The 25,789-nt window shown below is 41.8% G+C and overlaps 1 protein-coding gene across 6 annotated transcripts in view; it reads right to left on the bottom strand.

Annotated features, from left to right (window-relative positions):
* USP9X (ubiquitin specific peptidase 9 X-linked) overlaps positions 1–25,789 on the bottom strand; it is a 226,037-nt gene that overhangs the window by 67,185 nt on the left and 133,063 nt on the right. For all 6 annotated transcript variants that reach the window (XM_088451702.1, XM_088451706.1, XM_088451705.1 and 3 more), the window contains exons 17-26: positions 22,290–22,385; positions 15,057–15,268; positions 5,950–6,190; positions 5,581–5,730; positions 5,192–5,312; positions 4,043–4,173; positions 3,222–3,497; positions 2,653–2,769; positions 2,422–2,547; positions 772–938 (exon numbers count right to left, since the gene is read on the bottom strand). In XM_088451702.1, the coding sequence (XP_088307828.1) occupies positions 772–938; positions 2,422–2,547; positions 2,653–2,769; positions 3,222–3,497; positions 4,043–4,173; positions 5,192–5,312; positions 5,581–5,730; positions 5,950–6,190; positions 15,057–15,268; positions 22,290–22,385 (1,637 nt within the window). The remainder of the gene's footprint in view (positions 1–771; positions 939–2,421; positions 2,548–2,652; positions 2,770–3,221; positions 3,498–4,042; positions 4,174–5,191; positions 5,313–5,580; positions 5,731–5,949; positions 6,191–15,056; positions 15,269–22,289; positions 22,386–25,789) is intronic.

Raw genomic sequence — 25,789 nt, 5'->3', positions numbered from 1 at the left:
ACAGTATAAACATTGATGTACCACACAGCATATATACAAACCACAATTTTTAATAAATATCTAATTTGTCAGATACTTATCTAAATTCCCACATGGAGTTTCTGAGGAGGGAGTAAGAGTGGAACTTTGCAGTAGTCATCAGCAAATCCTACTGGACTGAACCATTCACACTCTTGGCTATTTTTTTTTTGCATATCAGCTTAGTCAGACACCTTACTTCAGAGCATTACCCTTTTTTCTGCCTCTACTATCAACCCTCTTAGATAGGGTGAGAGAGGTTCTCATTGGTGATAATTCAGTCACCCACCATCCTTAGGAGTGTGGTCTGGTCCAGTCTCACTTCATTAATGCAGCTTCCTGTTCTGTAACGCTGCCACCCTGCATCCTGGGAAAGCCTGCTGCCCTTCCCTGCCAGCGTTTGCAACATGCGGTCTGGAGGTACCCGGTTGTGTGTAACTCCCATGGTCATGAAGTGTCCCCCATATGAAGGAAAGCGCAATATAGAAATGTACAATAGTAGCGTTATTGACACAAATGGTGCATAAATGTACTGTACAATAGCAGTGTTGTTGACACAAACTCCTGCAATTCTTCAACAAAGGACATTAGTACAGTACTAATGCACATTCTATTACTTTCATTTTATTTGATTAGCTGCAAAACATTTGGTCTATGAAAGGTTATCAATGATTCAGTACTAATCCTGAAGAGAAAATAAACATATGGACGGATAACACTATCTTGTGCATTTAAAAAGTTAATGTAACTTACTTGCTTTGACAATGTAGCAGCAAGTCAATAATGAAAGTCTGCCATGCTTTCTCCTTGCTGAGTGCTTCCAGTGCTGTTGGTATCAAAGCAAAACACAAGGTCATCGCCTCGAGGGCTTCACAACAAACTTGCTCATCTTCTGGGTCTGGTTCATTGCCGGCATTAGTCTGTGAAACAGGGATCAAACATACATAATTCACAGATCAGTGAATTGTCATAGTAAATATACAGCCATTTTGGAAAATCAGAACATTTGCTATATGTATACCATAAATAGTTTTAGCCATATGAAATGTGTCCTACCAGAATGGTTGAAGGTAACAGTGTTGGCTATAGTAAAAATTATTGCTTTCATTTTGTAACCTGTACTAGAAAATAACTGACTGAAACATTTTGATGTGTTTATCATAGTGATGTTGTATCCAGAGTTTTTATATTGGCACACTTATTAGTATTTGGTACTTTTTTTTAGAGAGCACTGTACCCATCACATAACATTTAATCAATAGCTTTGATTAAATGGCTGAATTATTAGCACTACTATAAAAAAAGTCTGCTGGCTGATTTTATATTTTGGCCTGTAGGTATAACTTATTGTTCCTCTGAGAATTGTGTTACATCTGTCTTGTATTTTGAGTAGAAAAGACAAGATAAATGCGTTTAATGTAGCTGACAAGCCCCCTGCTTGGGGCCACCAAAGAGAAGTATGTCTAAGTGATGAATGTTTGTGTGTTCTGGAGGAATACACTCACAGGCCAGGGACATCATCATCCACTTGGAGAGTTGCTCCTAGCCTTGCAAGGAGAACAAAGAAAGCAAAACCAACTCCTAGTTTATATGAAACCCAAAGACCACTTCAATTGACGGGAAAAAAAATGGCAGAGCCTATGGACCTCCTTATCCTCATAAAAATCATCAATAAGAGTAATGTGAAAAGTAGCCAGCTTGTAGGCTACCACTGCAGAAAAACTGCTAAGAGGAAGGACATCTATTATATCAAAAAAGAAAAGAGGATCTAAGGGCCATTGCAAGCATTACAGGATCAGATAAAAGATTCCTTTAGACGAGCTGGGTGGACTATAAAGGGAGAGGGGCAAACATTACATGCCCCTGAATGGAGAAAAGAAAGAAGAAAAGAAACAAAACTTTCCAAGATCCAACTATTTAATAGCTAAAAAATAAAAATAATGTCATGCTTAAATAAACAAATCCTTCTCATTGAAGAATTAGGACTTCACTAGCTACACATTTAAGCTGCAGCTCCCTAGATCCCTGATGAAAGAAGGGTCCGTACAGGTGAAAAGAACAAAAACTGAAAAGCTATTATGTGGGAATGAGTGCTGGAGGTATAAGAGATGTTTTTGTTCAGGGCCCTGCCTTTTAAGAGTGTTAGCAGATGGAGCATTTATCACAGTCCATGTCCATCTCCTGCAGAACCAGAAATGTATTTTGACTGAGAGACATTTTTTTTTTTAATAGATTGACACACGCAAGAATGTAATTTGCTGATGTTCTACAATTTCTTCACTTTTCATTCTGACCCTTCCTTGTAATCTGCTCTTTTATCAGTTGAATGTGTTTGGTTTGAAAGAGGTTTTTTAAGCAGAACAAAATATGTATATATTTCCAGTATTCTTTGCAAACTCTTACCTTCTCATAAATTTTGCTTATTTCCTCATTGGCTGAAAACACCAGTTGAACAGACCCACATCCAGAGGCCCAGATGACTTTTTGTATTGCTCGAATGACACAAATATCGGGGATGTATTTAGAAGCCTACAAAAAAAATATCACAAAAGGGATATGAACATACAGAAAACACATTTTACCATCTTGTGCAAACATTTCCACTGATGAATCATTTCCTGCGTAAATATTTACCTCATCAGATATTTGTTGTGCTAGTCGTATTGCTACATTTCTCAACATACATTCGGAAGTTGGATTAGGGATGTTCTGTAGGGCATTTTGTAGCACCACTGCTTGATCATGGGTAGCCTGGAATTACATAAAAGGGAATCAACTAAATTTGCTTGATTCTTAAATTTTATTTGAATTTAGATGACTACTTTCCATTACAACCCTGAAGATAATTGTGTATTTCTATTTCCTTAAAAACTGTACTGGAATTTGCAAAACTTTTTTTTATTCTAACTACATAGGTAGTATATTAACTGCATCATCTACTAATTAAACTATCAATGCAAACCAAGTTAAATAAGAGATCTGAAGATTGGCCACATAATAAAAATAAAGTCTCAAATACATAGTAACTACAGTATAACAAAAATATTATAAAATGTTAAGTGTGAATCAGATGTACTAGAGTTTGTTTGCTTCAGGGCTTGCAGTTTTCTTAACTAGCCATTGAGTTACACCTGTATCATGTATCACAAGTATCATAATTGAGTCAGACATTCTGAAAGCAATTAATAAAATCATCAACGTACCGGTGAGACCGGATGTGTTCCTTCCGCAGGCTGGCAAGCTTCAGCGACAGCCCGGACATGTCCATAACCAATCGCAGTAAGCAGCAATTTGGCGACTTTCAGAGCATTCAAATAAGCGCTCCTCCTTGTTTCCATGTCAGCGTTTGGCAGGAAGTTATTCCGAGTAAGCATGCTCAACACAAGAGGCAAGCCACCACTTTTTAGGAAGTTGTACTGAAAATCACTGGCATCTTCTCCCAAGGGAGCATTGGCAGGCATTAACAAAGCATAAACAACCTAAAAATCATACATGTATTATTAGCACTTATTCTTATGTGTTATGCTGTCATAGTGCTACAAAATGCTATCAATTTACAGTAAGGTTTAAAATACATAATGCAAATACTGCCTGAAATGTGGTGCTTTGAATGATGGAATATGGCATCTGCTGTCGTCCAGGATCCCTGTATTTTGGTCTCATGTGGTGACAGTATAGGTGGTAGGACTGGCAAACACACTTCTTTACAGTATACTGTAATTCTGCTTTACGCCTAAAAAGATTCATTGAGCCATTATCTACAGATATGTTAATAACCTCCTGCCACTGGCTATAGTGTGTATTGCTGTGGCCCAGTGTTCTTTACACACCGCTATGCTGTATGCTCAGTGTGTTCTCTGTCATTTCTTTTTACCATAATTGTCCTTTAATTTGCCTGTTTTGTTTGTGTTTATCTTCAATGAAAATTTACAATTAAAAAAAAAATACATAATGCAACTTTAAAGCTGAGCACCAAATGTGTAAAATAGCAGTTAGAAAAAAAAAAAAAGAGATAATCACCAACCTCTGTAAGATATAGAACTTGTGAAGCCGACTGGCCAAAGAATAGAGAATCTAAAGATGAACTCAGGCTGCTTTCTCCAAGTTTAGCATGATCTAAACAAATTGCTCTGAGTTTCTCTACTATAGTATTGTCTGAAATTAAGAAGAAAGAGAAAATACTAAGTACAAAGCTGGTGAACTCCAAAGGGCAAATTCAATTACCAGAAGAAAGTGTCCAATGCTGCTTTGGGGCTGCTCACAGTTCTCTATTTGGATAACTGGGGGCACTTGACTCGGGAGAAGAAACAGTTTGACACAATCCATGTGTAATTTAATCTGCCCACAAGTCTGTGGGTCGATAGGAACAAAAGGTTGACATGGATGAATATCGACAGGTACAAAAGGTTGACAAGGGTGAATATCGACAGGTACAAAAGGTCAACATGGTCAAATGGTTGACATTGGAATGGTCAACACAAAAATGGTCGACCTTTTGTACCGGTCGACCTATAGCCTGTCTACCAGTTGGTTTCCACCTTGTCTGTCTAATAACTGTAGATCTTTTAATCCACGCCTGTTAGTTTACTGCCCCTATTGAAAGAGTAGCCAATTAATTTTTAATAGTGTCTATATGAGAACAAAGTATCACTTATCAGCAATTACTGACAATTAATCTGTATTGCATAAGAAACCAAATGTATCCGCCTTAACAAAAGTCTCATCTCAACTGTGCTCAGTTTTGATAAGCACATAATGCATATATAATCAACATTACGATTAGTCGCTCTATTATATAAAAGGTAATTTTGTCTAGCACTTGGTTATACAGTATGCAGCAGCATAAGAAACAATATGGTATGTGCTGCACGGCCTCTCAACACCAGCAACACAAGATTCCAGCGCATCAATCGGTCTACCATGTCTGGACATAATTCTTGTATTAATATATAAAAAATCAAGTCATTGATAGCTTTTGGATAGACATATTTACAACTGCTTCGTAACAATGCAACATAAAAAGAAATTATTTGATAATTGGGACACTTCTAAGAAGACATAAAAAAAATAACATTTCATAACACAGATTTGTAGATACAGCTTGTTTTAATACAGAAACCAGCATGTTCACATGCATACAATAACGGATGAATAACTTGTAAATAAATATTACCTGGTGGCATAAGTTTCATCAGTACACGTGCACCATCACGTAGCGGTGACATATTTAGGCTGCTTCCCAAGTCTGCGACTTGCCAAAGAAAAGAGATATACCGGTGGTGTAATGACATGATCTGAAATAAGAAGAACAAAAACATACCGTCACATCTGATGTACTGTGAGTGATGATTACTTTAGCCTAGAATTTTAAGCTGTTGCTAACTCCAGATGCAAAACCTAACATATCAAACCATTTGAAAATTAAGGCTCTACCAACTTGACAAACATTAAACAGCTTATAATTGTGAGTTTATGAGAAAAAGAATGTGCTTCAATTTCAGGTTCAGAATTTTTCATAATCTTAGACAGGATAATCATTTGCATAAAAAACATAATACAAACCACTCCAGGAAGGCAGCTTTCTACTTCTGGATTGGGGCCATCGCTATAGTGGTTTCCATGATTACCAGGTGAGCCTGTTGAGGAGTCTGATGAACTGTCAGGACTTGAAGGCATATTTGAACTTATCTGCGTTAGCTTGGCTGTAATCAGCTGAAATACATACACCGTAAATACTATCAGTTTCTATACATACAAATCATGAATACGACTATATGCAAACACAAAAATTATAGCTGTACATGGGTGCTTGAAGATGCTCATCATTGCAGCCTTCTGCATTTAAATTTTTATTAATACCAACAAATACTATATGGTTGTGTATGTGTACTGTACATACAATTCTACACATGGATAATATACGGTACTTACAGTTTTATCTTTCAGATTCAACTGGCCAATCAATTTTCTATCTTCGGAAGGATCTACAAGCTCTCCTCCAATAAAAAGTTCAACCTTTGTATGTGCACTATTGGCCTTGATACGATTAAGTATACAACGACGAACCGAACCTATTGTGTCATTTGTGTGAGACCATATATCCAAATCCTCCACCTGCCGACCCTGATTTGGAAATCGCACAACCAAAGTTATGTGCTTGCCCCGGAAAGCCCTACAAAGGAACAAAATAAAATGGCATAAACAATCAGAACTGGGAATTAGACAGAATTAGCAGGTGTAAGGTGTCTGACTGCTATGTGTGACCAACCTGGGTTCAAGTCCCAAATATAACAAGGAGTATGTAATGGATGGTGCACAAATCCGCCTGTATGCACAGGAGCGTGCCTGCCAGTCTGTCCCACCTCCCACACAACTGCAGAACATGAGATACTGGGCCTCAAACTGTAAGGATCATAATTATAAAGCTGCACTCAGGCAGCTTTGCAATTGCGATCCTTTGCAGATAAGGTAACGCACAGGAGGCATCACGCCCCCTGTGCATTACTTAATGCTGCATTCAATCGACCGGCAGCGGTGACCCATAGGCAGCTTTGCGATGCGATCCTTGCAATCATGCAAATGCAGAAGGAGGTGTATTACACCCTTGCGGAATTTGCGATCCAAACAGTGTGATGGAGGTCGCAGTGCCGAGATCACCATCGCAGCCATCGGTTGTCGATGGTCGTGTTGGTGGAAGCTGCTGGGGGGCCAGCCAGCTGAGTAAGCCTCAGCTTACTCAGGCTGGCCGGCTTACGAGCTCAGCAGACTGCATGCTTCCATGCAGTGTCTGGGCTGGCCACTCCTGGAAAACGGGACGGACACAACACGTTTCCGGGAACGCCGGCCAACCCCGCACCACCCCTTAAATGCCTCTGCCTGTAAATTAGGCAGAGGCATTCAAGGGCTAGCGTGCATGTCAGCAAGACCCATTCTGCACACTTGCAGAATGGGTCCTGCGCATGCGCAGGTTCCCGATAATCGTGCACAGTTGAAATAGCCTCTCTGTACACAGAAATGCGACTATTCAAAATGATACTGAGCCTTGTCAACTCCTGAAATTGGTCCCAATAAGTATATTTTACACACACTATATATGCATATACAGTACATAATATATATGTATGTGTATATATATATGTATGCGTGTGTGTGTAATATATATATATATATACACACATATATATATATATTGTGACACAGTCAGATTAGGAGGTCCCTCTCCTGGGTAGGGGACTACACACACACACACACACACACCAGCAGGGAAGCAGCACACCAGTCTGGAAGCGAGTACAAGCTGGTCGGCGCCAGTCTTTATTGTGCAATATCAGGAATAACAAAGAAAACAAACATAAATCCTAGCCCTGTCGGGGTACTAACTTCACAGGTAGTTCCCTCACTACCAGAACCTGGCAGGGCCTAATGCCCTCGCCAGCAACAAAGCACAGCACAGTACTCACAGAAAGGTTTTCCAAGTGTCTCTGAGCAAACTCCCTGTCTGCTCTCCCAGGTGAGACAATCAGCCCTAAACAAACTAGGCTTATATTGACCACTCTCAGGTGGAAAACTAACAATCCTGTTACCAGGCTGCGAGAACCAAAACCTGGAGTGGCCGTGGGTGGAGCCCTCTCCTCTCACCCACAACCCCCAGGTCCCAAACCGGCTTTTCAAAAAGCCGAAACTCAAGCCTGCTACACTGCAGACTTTCTCCTGGGGATTTTAAAACACATAAGACAGGAATCTGGGATAAATGTCCCTGTCACAGACCACTTTACCAGTGATCCTATCACAATATATTATATATATATATATATATATCATACAAACTCGGCACTCACATGCTTTTCAAACTGCAACTCCTTTGAACATAGGGAATGTTGGTTCCAAAATATTGCAATAATTTGTTAAGCTGGCCACCGCTTCACGGTCATTCCCATCTAGCCAGTCCCTACACTGATTCTCAGATAAATGAACTTGATCTGCCATCTTGGGCTCAAGCTTTCATACATTTTAAACATGAAACTGGGTCCTGCCTTAAAGAGACATATGTATCTGAGAAAAGTGCTTTACATTTACAGTACAAAATACAAAATAAGCTTAAACAAGGGACATTAGTGAAATGCTTGGGTGAATAGGTAAGTCTTGAGACTATTTTTGAAGGATTCTAGAGTGGAGGCCTCGCGAACTGTGCGGGGAAGTGAGTTCCATAAGGTTGGAGCCACAAAACTGAAAGCTCGACCCCCAGACGAATGCCGTGAGATTCTAGGTACTGTTAATAGTCCTTCGTCAATGGATCGCAGTAATCGAGTGGGACAGTAAGGAATCAGAAGCTGTTTCAGGTACCCTGGGCCATGGTCATGAAGGGCTTTTTAAGTTATTGATCCAATCTTGAAAGCAATTCGCCATCTGACAGGCAGCCAGTGAAGGGAGTAGAGAATGGGTGTTATGTGGCTGGAACGGGGCTGGTTGGTTAATAGCCTGGCAGCTGCATTTTGTACCATCTGCAAGCGGTGTAATTCTTTTGCTGGGAGACCGAGGTAGAGGGTAGTCTAGGCGTGATGATATAAATGCATGTATGACTTTAGGCAGATCTTCTGAGGGAATTAAGTGCTTGATTCTGGCTATGTTCCTCAGATGAAAGAATGAGGATTTGATTGTGGCTGATACCTGATGTTTAAGTGTCAAGCCACTATCCAGGACAACACCAAGATTCTGCACTCGTTTAGTGTTTTGTAATTCTGAACCCCCAAGCGTAAGTCCTGTTGGTTGGCTATGCTGTAGCCCTGTCCTGTGACCTATCATAAGGACCTCTGTTTTATCAGGGTTCAGTCGCAGCCAACTGGCACTCATCCACTCCTGAAGCTCAGCTAGGCAGCCATTTAGGGTTGTTATTGGGTCCTTTGTACCTGGAGCAAAGGACAGGTACAGTTGTGCATCATCTGCATAGCAGTGGTAGACCAGGCCATGACGTCTGATTATTTCACCCAATGGTAGCATGTATACTGCAAAAAGCATGGGGGATAGTATAGAACCCTGTGGGACACCGCATGGAAGTGGCACTGGTGATGAAGAGTTTACTCCAGGAGAAACTCTCTGTGACCTGCCAGTGAGAAATGATTTGAACCATTTAAGGACTGTGCCATCCAGACCACAGAAATTTTTCAGGCGCTCAATTAGAATCCCATGGTCCACAGTATCAAATGCTGCTGAGAGATCCATAAGGATTAAGATTGAACAATCACCTCTGTCTCTTGCCATCAGAAGATCATTAAGCACACATACCAGGGCTGTTTCAGTGCTATGTCTTCTCCTGAATCCTGACTGGAATGGATCATAAATACAATGGGTAGAAAGCTGGGTTTCCAGTTGCATTGCCACCACTTTCTCAATGACTTTTCCTAGAAAAGGAAGGTTTGATACTGGTCTATAGTTGGTCATGCAGTCGGGGTCTAAATTAGATTTTTTAAGAAGTGGTCTAACAATTGCTTCCTTTAGTGGTTCTGGAAAAATGGCTGTTTGCAAAGAGCATTGAACTATTTTTGCAATTACAGGGCCAATCATTTCCATACACCCTATGAGAAACTTGGTTAAGGCAGGGTCCAGATCACAGGTGGTGGGTCGCAACATTCTGATAATTTTAGCAATGTCTTTTACATCCATTATGTCAAAGCTGTTCCAGGGAGACAGGTGGCTTACCTTGGCAGGCTTGGTAGTTTGGCACTCCTTTGATGGTACTGTGGGGATTCCAGCCTGGATGGAGGATACTTTATCTGCAAAGAATTTTGCAAACTCATTGCATCTTCACTGGGAGAGGGTTTCATCATGCTGCAGGCATGCTGGTTTGCAAAGCATCTCCACTGTACGGAAAAGCTGAGCCGGCCTATTGTTTGCTGCCTTGATCTCATTTGAAAGGAACTCTGTTTTCTTACGGGTGATTGTTGATTGAGATTCACTTATATGTTTGATTAGTGTTAACTTATCCTCTACCAGGTTCGTCTTCCTCCATCGTCTTTCAAGTCTACGCCCCCTTTTCTTGAGCTCACTAACACTATTGTCAAACCAAGGGGCTTGACGGTGTGGTATGAGGGGTCGTATACGAACAGGGGCAATAATATCCATTGCAGCTGTCACATTCCTGTTATAGTAATGGACCAGGGAACAAGGATCTTCACAGGCCCACATTACCGCAGAAAGATCCAGGTTTGCTGCAAAAGCCTGGGGAGTCATGCCCCTCCTTGGACGATACCTTGTCAACTCCATGGGTAAAGTTCTATTTTGAGGGGTTGCAACTGAGAAGTGAATTGAGTGGTGGTCTGACCACGTGACTGGGATTATATTTAGGTCAGAGACATCTAATCCAATCTGGAAGACAAGATCAAGAGTATGACCACTTATATGAGTAGCCGAAGGAATGACTTGTGTGAGGCCCAGAGCATTCATTGTGCACAGGAGATCTTGGCCAAGGTGTGAGAGCTCATAATCAACCCATGCATTGAAATCCCCAAGGATCAGCCATCTTTGATGCTCCAGAACTAGTCCAGCAACAATATCTGCAAATTCTTGTAGAAATATCTTTCCATCTCCAGGGGGGCGGTAAATGAGAAGTACTCTGAATCCTAATTCTGTAGAACTCCGAGCAGTGATGCACTCAAATGAGTGAGTCATTTCCATTGGGTGAACCCTAAGTTTAAGTGGTTTTCTAAAGCAGATGGCCACTCCCCCTCCCCTGCAGTTAAGTCTTGGGTTGTGAATGACAGAATAATTTGTTGGAACTGCAGCTTCCAAAATAGGTGCTGCATTTTCATCTAGCCAAGTCTCTGTAATACAGGCAAGATCTGCAGATTCAATAAGGTCAGCAATTGTGGCAGTCTTGTTTCTTATAGATCTGGCATTACAAAGGACAGACCTGATTGAGCATACCGGAGTGCCTGTAGATTTCTTTATATTGAGAGTGGGGGCTCTGGGGATGTCAGTCACAGAGCGGGAGTTTAATGATCTGTTCTTCCAAGCACAGGGCCGTTTGATAGGTACCACTTCTATTTGTCTTCTATATGAAACTGGTGAACCTGAAGGCAAGGAACTTGCGTGGTTATAGCGGATAAGAGATTTTCGTCCTTGCTTCCCACGACTGCCCCGTTGAGTTTTTTTGAAAATGCCAAGGGATTTAAGAATGGAAGCCTGTGCTGGATCAATAGGAACTGCTGCTCGTGGTGGGCGGAGTGAAAGCATAAAGCTGGAGGTGTAAAAATACATTGGGTCCTGGATGAGAGAGCATGAATTGCATTTGATGATGAGAGAAGATCAAGTAGTTTTTATTTTTTTCTGTTTTCTCAACTCCAGAAGTTATAATGGGATTCATGAGCAGACTAATTTAATTTGGCCATTGCTATGTCCAGTTGCTTCTCTCTTGTACAAAAGGTATATTTTGAATAAGGAGTATCTAATAAGCAAACTTGTCTTTTCAGTTGATGATTTAGTTACACAAAGTATTCCAGGGCAAAGCAGGCTTGTGGAAAGGTGTTAGAATCCATTCCTATTGTATAGGTGTGAAAATCCCAGTGTGAGACTCCTTTTGAAGTAGATATTCTGTGCAAGGGTAAAGATAACATTTCTCCAGGGGGAAAAAAAAATAAAAAATGGGATCCTGTGTTTTAAAATGACCAGACTGCCAGATTTCAGAGACTGGGGATACTGTATTTTAGATTATTAATGCAAGAAATCAGAGTTATTTGTTGAGCAGAGAACAGAGGTGGATGATGTCTTAGGGGGGAGCTGGAGCCAAAGATAATTTGTATTCCACAGTACCTTGCTCTGGGGTGTCCACTGCAGAGGTAATGCCAGTCTGGGTTCTGGAGGAGAGGGCAGAGGTTTCAATCCAATCCAATGTGAATCTCAGTGTAGGAATGCAATCCGTTGATTTTGGAGAGATGTCCACGTAGTGCAGTACAAGTTAAAGGTAAGTCCTTGGATATTTCTTGTGCTTCTGATGTCACTTTTGTAGAATTTAAGCTGTTTTATGGAGATGTTCAGGAGCATGTAAAAGGTGAGGCAGCCATCTTGGGCGCCTGGTATAATAAATATATATATATATATATATATATATATATACATACATACACACACACATATACACACACATATACATACATATACACACACAATATATATATCTCAAATCTTTCTGTCTCTTCATGTAATACCAGACAGACTCGATGATGTTGAGATCAGAGCTCTGTGGGGGACATATCACTTCCAAGACTCCTTCCAAGGTTGTTCTTTACGCTGAAGATAGTTCTTAATGACATTGGCTGTATATTTGGGGTTGTTGTCCTGCTGCAGAATAAATTTGGAGTCAATCAGGCACCTCCCTCACTGTACTGCATGACAAATAATTACCTGCCTGTATTTCTCAGCATTGAGGACCCCATTAACCCTGACCAAATCCCCAGCTCCATTTGCTGAAATGCAGCCACTAACTTGCAAGGAACCGCCACCATGCTTCACCGTTGCCTATAGACACTCATTATTGTACAGCTCTCCAGTCAACTACCTTCTGTTACAACCACATATTTAAAATTTTTACTCATCAGTCCAGAGCGAGCACCTGTTGCCATTTTTTTGACCACCAGTGCCTAGGTTTTCATGCATAGTTGAGTCGCTTTGCCTTGTTTCCACGTCGAAGGTATAGCTTTTTGGCGGCAATTCTTCCATGAAGCCCACATCTGGCCAGACTTCTCCGAACAGTAGATGTTTGTACCTGGGTCCCACTGGTTTGAGCCAGTTCTGAGCTGATGGCACTGCTGGACATCATCCGATTTTGAAGGGAAGTAAGCATGATCTGTCTTTCATCTGATGCACAAAGTTTCCTTGCCGACCACTGAGTCTACGGTCCTCAACGTTGGCAGTTTCTTTGTGCTTCTTCAAAAGAGCTTGAACAGCGCATCTTGAAACCCCAGTCTGCTTTGAAGTCTTTACCTGGGAGAGACCTTGCTGATGCAGTAAAACTACGTTGTGTCTTGTTGCTGTGCTCAGTCTTGCCCTGGTGTATGACCTGTGACATGAAGTTATCACCTTTGTAGCAGAGTTTGGCTGTTCCTCACCCAGTTTTAAGCCTCCTACACAGATGTTTCTGTTTCAGTTGACTGTTTCAACCTACATATGAAAATGATGATCATTATCACCTGTTTGGTATGATTGGTTAATCATACACTTAAATAAAATCCTACACAATCCCTTTGTGCATGCAAGTGTGCCTATAAAACTGATGCGGTTTTGAAGGCAAAGGGGGGGGGGGGGGGTCACACCAAACATTGATTTGATATTGATAACGGATAAGCAATAACATTAAAACCATAAGTCAATAACAATTATCTTGTTACAATGACACCTGTCAAGGGATGGTACATATTAGGCAGCAAGTGAACAGTTCAGTCTTGAACTTGAAGTTTTGGAAGCAGGAGCAATGGGTATCCATAAGGATCCGAGAAACTCTGACAAGGGCCAAATTGTGATGTCTAGACAACTGGCAAGTCTTGTAGGGTGTTCTTAGTATGCAGTAGTTAATACCTACCAAAAGAGGTCCAAGGAAAGACAGACAACCAGTGAACCAGCAACAGGGTCAAGGATGCCCAAAGTTCATTGACGGGTGTGGGGAGCAAAAGCTAGCCCGTCTGGTCCTATTCCGCAGAAAAGCTACTGTAGTACAAATTGCTGACAAAGTTACAGCTGGCTATGATAGACAGGTGTCAAAACACTGTGCATGGAGCAATGGAAGAAGGTGGGCTGGTCTGATGAATCTAGTTTTTCTTTACACCATGTGGACGGCCGGGTGCGTTGTTTACCTAGAGAAGAGTCTGCACCAGGATACACTATAGGAAAACGGCAAACCGGCGGAGGCAGTGTGATGTTCTGGGCAAAGTTATGCTGGGAGGCCTTGGGTCCTGGTATTCATGTGGATGTTACTTTGACACGTACCACCTACCCAAACATTGTTGCAGACCAAGTACATCCCTTCTAGGCAACAGTATTCCCTGATGTCAGTGGCCTCTTTCAACAGGATAATGCACCCTGCTACACTGCAAAAATTGTTTAGGAATGAAGGAACATAATAAAAAAAAGTTCAAGGTGTTGACTTGACCTCCAATTTACCCAGATCTCAATCCAAGCTAGTATCTTTGGGATGTGTTAGAAAACCAAATCCAAGCCATGGAGGCCACACCTTGCAACTTACAGGACCTAAAGGATCTGCTGCTAATGCCTTGGTGCCAGATACCACAGGACACCTTCAGAGGTCTTGTGGAGTCCATGCCCTGACAGTTTTTGTGACACAAGGGGAACCTACACAATATTAGGCAGGGAGGCAGTCACTATAATATATAGATAGAGCACACATACATACATATATTATATATACATATATATATATACATATATATATATATACATATACACACACACATATATATACACACACATATACATACATACACACACACACACAAATACTTATACATACACACATGCGCCCAGCATATCCCTAAGTGCTAGGCACACCCCCAAGTGTGACAAATTGGAGGCATATCCCAAGGATTCGCCCCTTCCGGGCCAGCCACTCCCCCTTCCCCTTTGTGGAGCGTGCTTGCAAAGGGCGTGCGCATAGACTTTACTAGCACCCCCAGCGCTCTGCCCGCAGTCTAGCGGGAACACTACATATATACACGTCTCATTGCGGAGTGAAACATCAACATCTTCAGTATGTGAGTAGATAAAAATAGCTTTTGGACTTTGAACCTGTTGACTGCGCTCCCTTTGCAGTTATTTTTGTCTGTATTAGATCCAGCTGGGCCCGTAGAAGAGCACCCCACATTTCCTTGTTTGCTGAGATATCCAATAGATATTGAGCTACATCAGAAAAGTTTAGAATATTCAAAAACTCCCAGATGTGGTAGTAACCCGAATTAACCTCAGGGACTAAAAGTATAGCCTCTTTAAAACTTCAAAATCAAAAGTATGGTAACTCACTCTGAAGCAAAACCAACCTGGACATTGGAAGAATTGTCCTCTCTTCGTGGTAGTCACTGTCGCATTCATTTATATATTCTTTGAGGACAGTCAAAACCCTGACCATTCGGATTGCTTCTTGCCTTGCACAATTAATACTGTCTTTGTCACCATCTAACACACACAATGTGTCATAAGAGGCTTTCAAACGATCAAAGCAAGACTGAATGAAGTCCTCATGTATCTCCACCTAAAAGGAAACAAAAACAATGAAATGCAAGATTACTGTTCCAAATTCTGAATCCCTCCCCACTCCAGGGCTTAACAGCTATTTTTGAATGTTAATGAATGTATAGAAAGCTCATCAAAAATAGGTCAAACAATATGTTTCAAATTTAAAAAATAAAAACAACCTATTTCTCATATGTTAGTGTTTGCTAACTGTAAAACACATTGCATTAGTAAAAGCATAACACACAAATACCACATTGAAAAACATTAATATGTGGTTGGTTTTCATGTATTTTCATAAATTTTCCCAGCGCATACATCTAAAAAAACTCAAGTTAACTACAAATACTGATACATGTACAGTAATTTATCATTCAAAAAAGAAAAAGGTTATAAAAACAAAAAGGTAAGTGTAGCAAAAATAGGTTATAAAGAAGAACAATCATTTGGTTATCAAATTTTTGGATGCTAGGTCACATTAGTGATAACTGCACCATGAAAGAAAAGGGCCTTTGAATAATTTAAAGCAAACTCCCTAAAGTTGTCGTCTGCGCTCATGATTGGTTCTCGTTAGACTACACTGCTTTGATACTGTGGAGTAAAATTCCTGATGTCATCGCTACTTTTCCTGCTTCTAAAACCTTGATGGCCTGCCCAATGAGTGGTCCTAACTTTGTAGCTGTAAGACCATCTCCTTTCCCTTATTCAGTATGCAGACGATTAAGCAGTTTTAACACCAACAAAGTTAGAGGCCCTAATAGGAACATTTCTAAAGGGATTGTGGGCCCTGTAAATTAATTTCACTGTACGCAAGTGGTGAATTTGCACGTATGTAATTTTGTGGGGGCTGTTTAACAATCTATAATGCACCAATGCTAATGTATGCTTAACAGACATTCAGCCTTGACTGACTTCAAAAAGGCTTGTGACTACACGTGGCCATTTTTGTACATATTTTTTTTCCAGCAGAATATTAGCTTCCCACCTTGAAGCACTAGCTGTACTTTATTATTATTTTCATCCTTTATTTATATGGCGCCACAAGTGCTCCGCAGCGCCTCACAAAGTACACAAACAAATAATTTGACAACTGACTTACAGTACAACATAGGACAAGGACATGGATAATATACATTGATACATAAGTGACCATAACACCTAGATATGCAACAGAGCGTAAGCAACCAAGTGTTAGGTGCCCTGGTGGGGGGTAAGAGGTAGGTGAAAGTAAAGTAAGGAGAAGCACAAGAGGGTAGGGGTCCTGCTCGTAAGAGCTTACATTCTAAAGGGGAGGGGCAGACAAACAGGTGTGACACAGATGGGGTAAACGGAGGAAGGAGCATGTTCCAGCAAGTTAGGATGGGAGATAGAAGGCTTTGATGAAGTAGTGGGTCTATTGGCCCATATCACTCATAAGGGTTCATTTATCAACTAGTTTCATCATACGCAATGAGTATCAAAACTTATAGCATATGATAATGGTGCTCCAGCCAATCAGCTCCCAACTGTCATTTTTGAAACAGGTGACAGTTAGGAGCAGATTGGCTGGAGCACCGTCAGCATACTCAACAAACGCAGGAAAGCCATCATACTCAGGAAAGCAAACACCGAGACCCGCAATAAAATGGTGGCGGCCATACGGTGCAGCACTACACTCATACACTCTGTAAAAGGGTGAGAGTGCACTCCAGTCCCTGGGTCCAGGCGGACTATGCGGGACTGGAGTATCATAAGAGGAGCAACTGTGTTAAGCACCCCACCACTGCAGCTGAAGTACGGCGAGCCACACAAGCTCCTAACGGCCAGTAAACTACCCACCAGTACAAAGAAAGAAAAAGTGTTAAGAAATAAAACAAACATAGCACTGACATCCATAGCAGAGCAAAGGACCGGAGACTGTGGCGAGGACGGAGAAGAGGATACCGTTCACCTGGAGGTGAACAAGAAAGGACGCAGAGGGTAAATTTGTGCACCTGGGGGGTCACTGGATGCCGCCCCACCAGACATATACTGATACACCCCGCATACAGGACTTAGATACACACCAGCCAGATCCATGGACTAACAACTGGTGTTGAATACTGGACTTACTACAGCATCAGGTGTGCGACACACTTGACTGACATTTCAAACTATACCAGGACTAGTGCACATATCTCCTGAATGGTGCACTAGAGACTCATACCGTTGTATAGAAGTCTTTCACTGCCGTATCTGTTTTATTGCATATCATCCATACCATCATAAGGAGCATTATGCCTCCCATCTTAAACATTAAAACTATTTCTTTAAAACAAAAGTATTCAGTATACTGACAAAGTGTAGCGCTGACATCCCCCATACAATTTCTGCTCCTGATTGGGTTGGGTACCCACATAGAGGTCCGCAGCAAGCACTAAACTCAATTCACAACCCATAAGTCTGAAGCGCAGGATTCTTCTCTCTCTTTATTGGACTATTTATCATGGATTTTTTTCGAACCTGCTGAAGTCCCCCAAAAAATCCATAACAGCTGCTGGCAGCTGCTATTCGTGGCTAATTGAATAGCCCTGGGGGAACAATTATCCGGCAGTAATTTACCATGGGTAGTTGAATTCCCCCCTAAGTCATCTATGGGGAAAGATAAGCAGACCAAATACAAAATCAGATTTGAAAGGGAAGAGGGATGGTGGTTCTCAGCCTAACATGCATCAATTTCTAAAGATATCTAGCTCTAGACCTGTGGCTGCTATTCAACTGGACATGGCGCAACTTACAGATCGCAATGTTACCTTGGAGAAACATAAAGAGGCTTCTGACCCAATTTAGAGAGGTTATGTCCCATCAATTGATAGAAATGTGTTCTTTGAAGTCTCGCACGGATGACTAGAGAAACAGTGATCGCCACAATCATTTTTGCGTTTGGGGACTCCCAAAAGAAATCTCTCCATCTAGTCTGATAGACGTCCTCAAAAGATCTTTGATGAAATTCTAGGCTTGAATCCCAATAGAGAATCTTGTTTGATAGAGCTTTTCTTTCTAGAGGTCTTACAATGGACAAACTTTGAGATGTTATCAATCGCCTTCATTACTACACTCAGAAGGAGGCCATCCTGAGAAAAGACCAGTAAACTTGATGGCATAGATTTAACAGGGACAAGATACACATTTCCCAATGTGTTACGGTACACATTACAACGTAAGGCCTTAAAGCACCTCACGGATCTCCAAAAACAGGATTTGGAAGTATTGCTGGAGTTTCCCATTTAGCTTGTAAGTTACTCATAGTAACAAGGTTATCTCGTTGCAAACACCAGTGACTCTCGACACGTTTTTCTCCCTCGGTATTTAACCTCTGGCGCTCCTGGATTGTTAGGCTCTTCATAGTACATAGCGATTCCTTCCTTTTCAGCTAAGGAAACTTAGCCACGTGTCCCAAGCTTGAAACGGAAGTTGAGACGTCTGTCTGGTTCTAGCTCATCTGACGTAACCTGAACTCTTCCTATGATATTTGTTTTGTATGGTTTCTCATTTTCGGCTACAAAATAATTTTTCTTCGACTACATAGGTGGCAAAGAGATGATACCGGGTAAAGCCTGTAGAGGAGAGCCTGGGCACCAAATAGTTAAATGCAAATACCCACAAGCCCAGGCTCCTCTCCTCTATACCCCGTTCCCAGCCAGAGGCAATAGGTTTAGTTTGCATGCCCACAGCAGGAGCAAGGCAGAAGAGGAGGAGAAGGAAGGCCGGTATACAGAACCATGCACGCCATGGAAAAGTACAGCCAAGCCGGTCACCAAGGAAACACAACCCCCCCCCCCCCAGCAGACAGGTGCTTCAGGGTGCACACCCTGTGCCCCCTATCGAGTCGAAGAAAAAGACTTCAGGTAAGAACAAGTTTCCTTTCTTCTTCCTCTACTAGGGGGCACAGGGATGACAATGTGACGTCCCAAAGCTGTCCCCTATGGACGGAGAAGCTCCTGAGTTGCATTGAGCACAGAAAGCCTGAAGGCTGCGTCTGAGGACGCAAAAGTATCGATAGCATAAAATATGACAAAGGTATGAGCAGACGACCATGTGGCAGCCTTACAGAGCTGTTCTGCAGAAGCCCCACATCCCTTTTCTCCAAGCCCAGGGGCTTCTCTTACCACCTTATTTCTTCCCGGTTTGTCTCCGGCTTAATTTTGGTATACTTTGTTTCATCTGTTTCTTTTGGTGATGTTATGCCTTTGTATTTTCTAAAATTTTTGAGTCATGACACGTATGTTGCAATATGGCATTATTTAAATTTTTTTCCAAGTTACCATTTTTAAGACGTTAAATATCATGGAAACCCTCCATATACTATTGTGTCTTATAAACTATTCTGTTTCAATAAAAACAATTTGAAAAAATAAAAAAGGGAACTGAATTTAAGTTGGACTTCTGGAGTTCTAATGTGTGTATCCCCTGACCATCTAGAGGTGTTTAAAATCTGAATGCGGTGATATCCTTAAGCACCTTCAGCTAAGACAGAGGTTCTCACATGGTTCCCAAATGCGGTCCACAAGGTACCCCAAGAATTCTGGTTTTAGAGATATCCATGGTTGAGCACAGGTGGTTAAATCAAATTTACTGAGGTACTAATTAAGTCACCTTGTGGTCTAGCATGGATATCCTTAAAACCTGGACTGTTAGGGTGACTTGAGGACCTAGTCTGGGAACCCCTGAGCTAAAAGATTGTTCTTTTCTGTAACATTTACTGGCGCGAATAAACCTCTTAAGTCAACACACTGCATCTGTTTGAATCCTGTGACCACCTGTTAAAATGGCTTAACCATTTTCAGCCGATGTTGAGGTGCCTGCTACCAAACGCAATACTGGTCCATAAGAAGTGACAAACGGGGATTTAACCGACACCAAACAGAGGTGTTGCAGCCGCATAACCACACATACTCACAAGTAAGCAGTTCCATGTGTCGGTGGTTAAATAAGGAAAAAACCCTTCAGCTAGGAATTCGCCATCTTTTAAAAGACATTTAATTGGTGAAAATAAAACCGCTTTCCTGCTTCCAAGAGGCCTGCATTTGCTGGTATCCTGTTACTATCCGAATAGCTAAAAAACTGTATTATATTCTCCGGCTGTATCACCATCTCCAAGTCAAGCATTCTGCCTGCTACCAAGCATGGCTAGTAGCCTACACCAATAAGGAGGTACTGCAGCAGCGGTACTGCAGCAGCGGAATCCCACATATTCAGAAGTAATCGGTGCCAGTATAGGAGCATGGTGTTACAAGCAGTTCCAGATGTTGCTGTACAAGCCTGGTGGATGAGAATTTCTCTCCCATGATGCAATGGGATTGGCAAATTAAGCCCAAATTAGTTTGCTTAGGTGGGCACACACCTGAAAGATTTCACTGCAGATCGAGTGATCCGCAGATATCTGCAGATGATGGTCGTTCATACACACTGATCGACCATCATCTGTGCTGCAGCGGGTCCCGGCGGCCGGGCAGGGGGCGAGGCCTAATCACGGACTGCGTGGCCAAGCCCCCTCCGGGGGGGGGGGATTGAACTATATATATTTGCGGACTGTGTGTGTTGTGTGCCCCTCAGCCCGGCGCACAGCCAATGGGGGGTGCGATCAACGTGATCGCTCCCCCCTTTGGCATAGGAGACTGCTTGGGCTGCTGCTTTAGCAGCCTCGGACAGTCTCTCAGTGCAGCCCAGCACACAGCACCCCTCCCTGCACCCCTGTGTACGGGTGATCGGCTGATTGCCCGTACACACTTGCCGAAGGACAGATATGTCTGCAGACATATCTGCATTGGCTGTGCAGAACAGCCAATGCGATAGATCTGTGAACGACGTTGTTCACAGAAATATTGTCTGTACACATTGGCCGACGGGGGCACGATATATTGGCCAATATATCGGCCAGTGTGTACCCAGCTTAACTTCCCCCACAATCTGTAATGGCAGGCAAAGGTCAAAACTACTTCAGAGGTTTTCAGTCTTGTGGGTTAGGGTTCACTCACCACTGACTGTCCCCAAATCACACTCTATAAAAAGCAGTGAAGAACCACCAGACCCACTAAGGGAACACTTAAGGTGCATACACACAGTCAGATTTGTCAGATGTGTCAGAAGAACGATTGAATGAACGATTTTACCAACGATTTGAACTGCGAAGCAGTCTAAATACCGACCGCCGGCTTTCAGACTGCTTTATCCCGACTAGGGACGAAAGACAGATGTCTAAATGTAGACGCCTGTCATTTCCCCGACATCTGGAGACCGGCGCCCGGCATTCCAATCGAGCGGATGCCGAGCGCCGCAGCGGACAGCAGCGCGCGGGGGGGGGGGGGGTAGAGGGTTAGGGCTCCCAGGGGGACTTAGGGTAAGGCACCCCCCACTTAGAGGGTGTTAGGGTTAGGCACAGGGGGGGAGGTTAGGGTTAGGCACCCCGGAGGCCGTAATACATATCACACCCCATTAAAATTAATGGAATCGTCCAAATCTGACTACAAACACATCAGATATCGTTATCTGACAAGCGGGAACGCGTATCATTCATCTGACAAACATGTCAGATTTTCCTTCAGAAATGAACGATTTTTAAAATAGTTATCGTTCAGATCTGAAGAAAAATCTGACCGTGTGTATGCACCATTATTCAGACTAACATGCCCAAACTACATGAAAACAGACATTCAAAGCTTGAATTATTTATAGTACTAGGATTGTTTCCGTATGGGTCCAATATGGAGGAGGATAAAAAGCAACTTCCAGCATGCAGGAGATGAAATGTGGTTTATGTCTGGTCAATTTGTCCTGACTAGAATGAGCATTTCAACAAGAAAGTGAATGGAATGGGAGGTACCCAGGAACTAATTAGTAGGACTTCATTATGATGCTTATATTAGAAACCGCGATAGCATCTTTGTAAGTATTCGAAGTATACAAAAAACATGATGTTGGTGCTAAATATCATTTTCTTCTTTTAAACGTACCAAATTATTGTGTCAATGAATGCATTCCTGACATTTCAAAACAAGCTTATGTACAGTTTGCAAGTTTACCTGATTTACTTGTAACCTTGGTCCAAGGTTGGTGTAGATTTCCTTGAGAAGATCTATTGCTCTGCTTGCAATGTCATCACTACCCTGAATTACAACCTGCAATAGCACACCACGAAAGAAAATCATATGACAATTGCTTTTTATTTGGATAACAGAATTGTATACACATAACTGGATTCATCATACCACTACAGACAAATATTTAAACAAATCACATGTAAGCAAATCCATCTCTGTTGCTTGGTAGAAAACCGAAGAGTTTACTGCATTTTTTGCTTGCGATGCTCATCGCCTGCATAGTATATGAGCAGTAAGCATAGCATGAATTCAGAAAGTTCAGTTGTTACCATATGCCGGTATTTGTGTTGCATTTGTTTACATAAGGATTTTCTAATTACTAAACTGAACAAAAAAGTCAAAACAACCTACAAACTATTTTCAAGCATTTGAGTTTATTCAGAGTAACACACTTCTAAAAGGTGCCCATACACGGTGCAATTTTTTTTTACACGATTTGGCCGTTTTCGATCAATCGTGTAAAAAGTGGCGTGTTCCTGGACGATTACGATGCGCGTCCCCAGCTTCGTGTATCAGCATCGCTGATCAACTGAACCTGTGCACGATGTGACACACATCGTTCTGTGTTTGTGCACATGGAACAATGTCATGCACGATAGAGATGCATGTAGCACGGGACCAGGGAGATCTGTGCTACATGTTTCTGTCATTGACACAGAAGCACGGACGGGATCAGTGAGACCAGTCTGTGAAGTACAGAGCAGCAATGACCAGGAGATCCGTGCTACATGCATCTGTGTCATTGCAAAGAGCAAGAACTGGATCAGAGAGACCAGACTGTGCTACTGCGGTAAAAAAATAAAAAAACCTGTGTTAAAAAAAAATAAAAAATTATATTTCACACTGTGTGTCCTGTGTTTATTTTAATATTTCCTTTGCTGTGGAACTACAGGTACCAGCAGGCCCGTAAAGCCCCGCATGCTGGTACTTGTGGTTCTCCATGGGGGAGGCTTGCTGGTACCTGCAGTTCCACAGCAAAAGACAATATTTTCAACACTTTAAAATGCACTACACTACATAATCAACCCAGCACCCACTGCCCAGGGGTGCCGGGGATAGCCCCTAGCTATCAGCCTGGGGTGCCCTGGAGAGGGGGACCCCTTTATTGTGTGTGTGTGGAGGGGGGGAGACTAGCGCTCAGTGTTAATGCTTCGGCTGGGTGGCCCGGTGAAAGATCTCCCCTGGCTGTGGCATTAGCCCCCCTCTAGAAAAAGTCCGGTGCTGGTTCTGAATAATACGGGGGAACCTACTCATTTTTCCCCCTGTATTTCCAGAACCAGGTCAGAGCCCAGTGCTGGTTACGCAAAATACGGGGGGCCCCTACGTCATTTGTCCCCCCGTATTTTGGCAACCAGGGCTGGTTCTGACTAGGGCTCATTAGATCGTGCTCATTAGATCGTGCATGATAGATTGGGTGAACATCGGCAGCTGAAGTGAACGATGCATGGAGTTCAAAGGCGACTGACTGACTGCATACGACGTCGGATCGTTTGCAAATCACACCGCGTATGGGCACCTTTAGTGACACAGGCTAATCTGTGAAAGGTTTATTAAGTAAACTTATCTTGGAAGTGGAAGTCACAAAAAAGAAACAAGCAAAAAAAAAAAACACACCTCCACACTGGTACGGGCCACTAGAGAGCAGATTAGTGGGAGAAACAACAATACTCTACTCCATTTGCAATTTAATTAAACAGTATTAAATTAACAGGTGCTTTTAATATCCAGCAAAACACAAAAACAATTGAATCACCCCAAAGTATTAAATGATTAACCACTTAAAGATTATATATATTTGACATGATAATAAACCAAAGTTGCCTGGGGGAAAATAAATTGTGACCACCCCAGAGATTTCCATAGATCCGACTACTCAGTTACTAATCTGCTTGTTTAATAATGAACACACCATTGACACAAATGAACTCAACTGAAACAAATGGGCACACTGAAATAAATGGAAACAGCTCTGAGATTGTAAAAGCCTGTCTGGTGTGTTTGCCTTCTTTTAAAATATATGAAAAAAAAAATCACTGCAATATGTACATTTATGGATTGAATTTAAAAAAATATATATATTTATATAAAATTTGACAGTATCCTTAGGACACCACGCACATCTGTGGACGGACACATTATATTTACCCATATGTGTTCCATTCTATAACCAGTGGAGACCAAAGTTTCTCCTTACATAATTCTTTCATTTCCTTGTAAGAGAGAAAGTTCAAAATTGAAACTTATCTTACAATGCAGGGTTCTGACTAGCCCTGGAGAAGTGATTGCAGGTAAGACATTCTCCATGAAGTGTATGTATGTATTCTGTAAAGTTTCATTTATGGATCACTGTGAAAACCACCTCAAGGCTTCATTATTAACTTTGAATGCATTATGGAAGCATATAATAGAAGGCAGAAATTTTCGTGCAACTATTCAGGCTGCAAACACAGGTACATGTACAAGGCCGCTTTCTGCTTATGTTCTACATTTAGAAGCAGAGGTGATTATGTTCTACATTTAAATATTGTGGAAAATATTTTTTAGTGTTACAAAAGCCATTTGCACAATAGATAACCTTGGAATGTTACCACATTTCCAAATAAGAGACAAACTGGCCTTGTAATAATCACAAGAATTAGAATTATGAGGAAGCCATTATGACTTTGCTATGACAGGATTACAGCAGTCTCAGGAACGGCAAAAACTCAACATGTTGAGGATTCTGGGTCACAGATATGGTTATCCAAGGCCAAAACAACAAATAACATAACCCAGAAATATATGGTCCACGTGAACTTTTACCAAGAGTAAGAATTTATTTAAAAATATTTCCTAATCTACATGGTGCCTGGCCAAAGGAGCTTATTTGTGTTAAATTAAGAAAACATCATTTATAACTTCTTAAGGGGCCTATCCATTTGCTGACTTTCTGCACAATGCGACCAAAACCAGGAGGTTTTGGTCGGAACATGTAGAAAGTCTACAAATGGATAGCTAGCAAGGACCAGCGATGCGCGTGCATGCTGGGTTCTTGCCGACCCCACTATCGAACATGCTCGTCAACATGACGACGGTCGTCAGGTTCAGCATTTTAACAGATAGGGAGGTTGGGCTCCTGCACTGAAGACATTCAGTGAACGTCTTTCAGTGCGGTGCCCGCACCTCAGTGACATGAAAGTCTGAACGCTGGACATTCAGTCTTTCATGACGTTAAATGGATAGGCCCCTTATAACTGTTGGTTACATGGAGACACAGATTAGGTTATGAACAAGAATATTACTTTTAAAATAGACACATATTAATAGTCATTTAGAAAAAACCATCTATATCTCTGGAACCCCAACTTGAAACAACTATTTTATATAGTTATATACAAATATATTGAAAAGCACAACTGGCGTGTATGGAGCACAACCATAAT

The sequence above is a fragment of the Taudactylus pleione genome, unplaced genomic scaffold, assembly GCF_031769625.1.
Source record: "Taudactylus pleione unplaced genomic scaffold, aTauple2 ptg000026l, whole genome shotgun sequence".
NCBI classification, from domain to species: Eukaryota; Metazoa; Chordata; class Amphibia; order Anura; family Myobatrachidae; genus Taudactylus; species Taudactylus pleione.
This window is presented reverse-complemented; position numbering and strand designations above follow the sequence as displayed.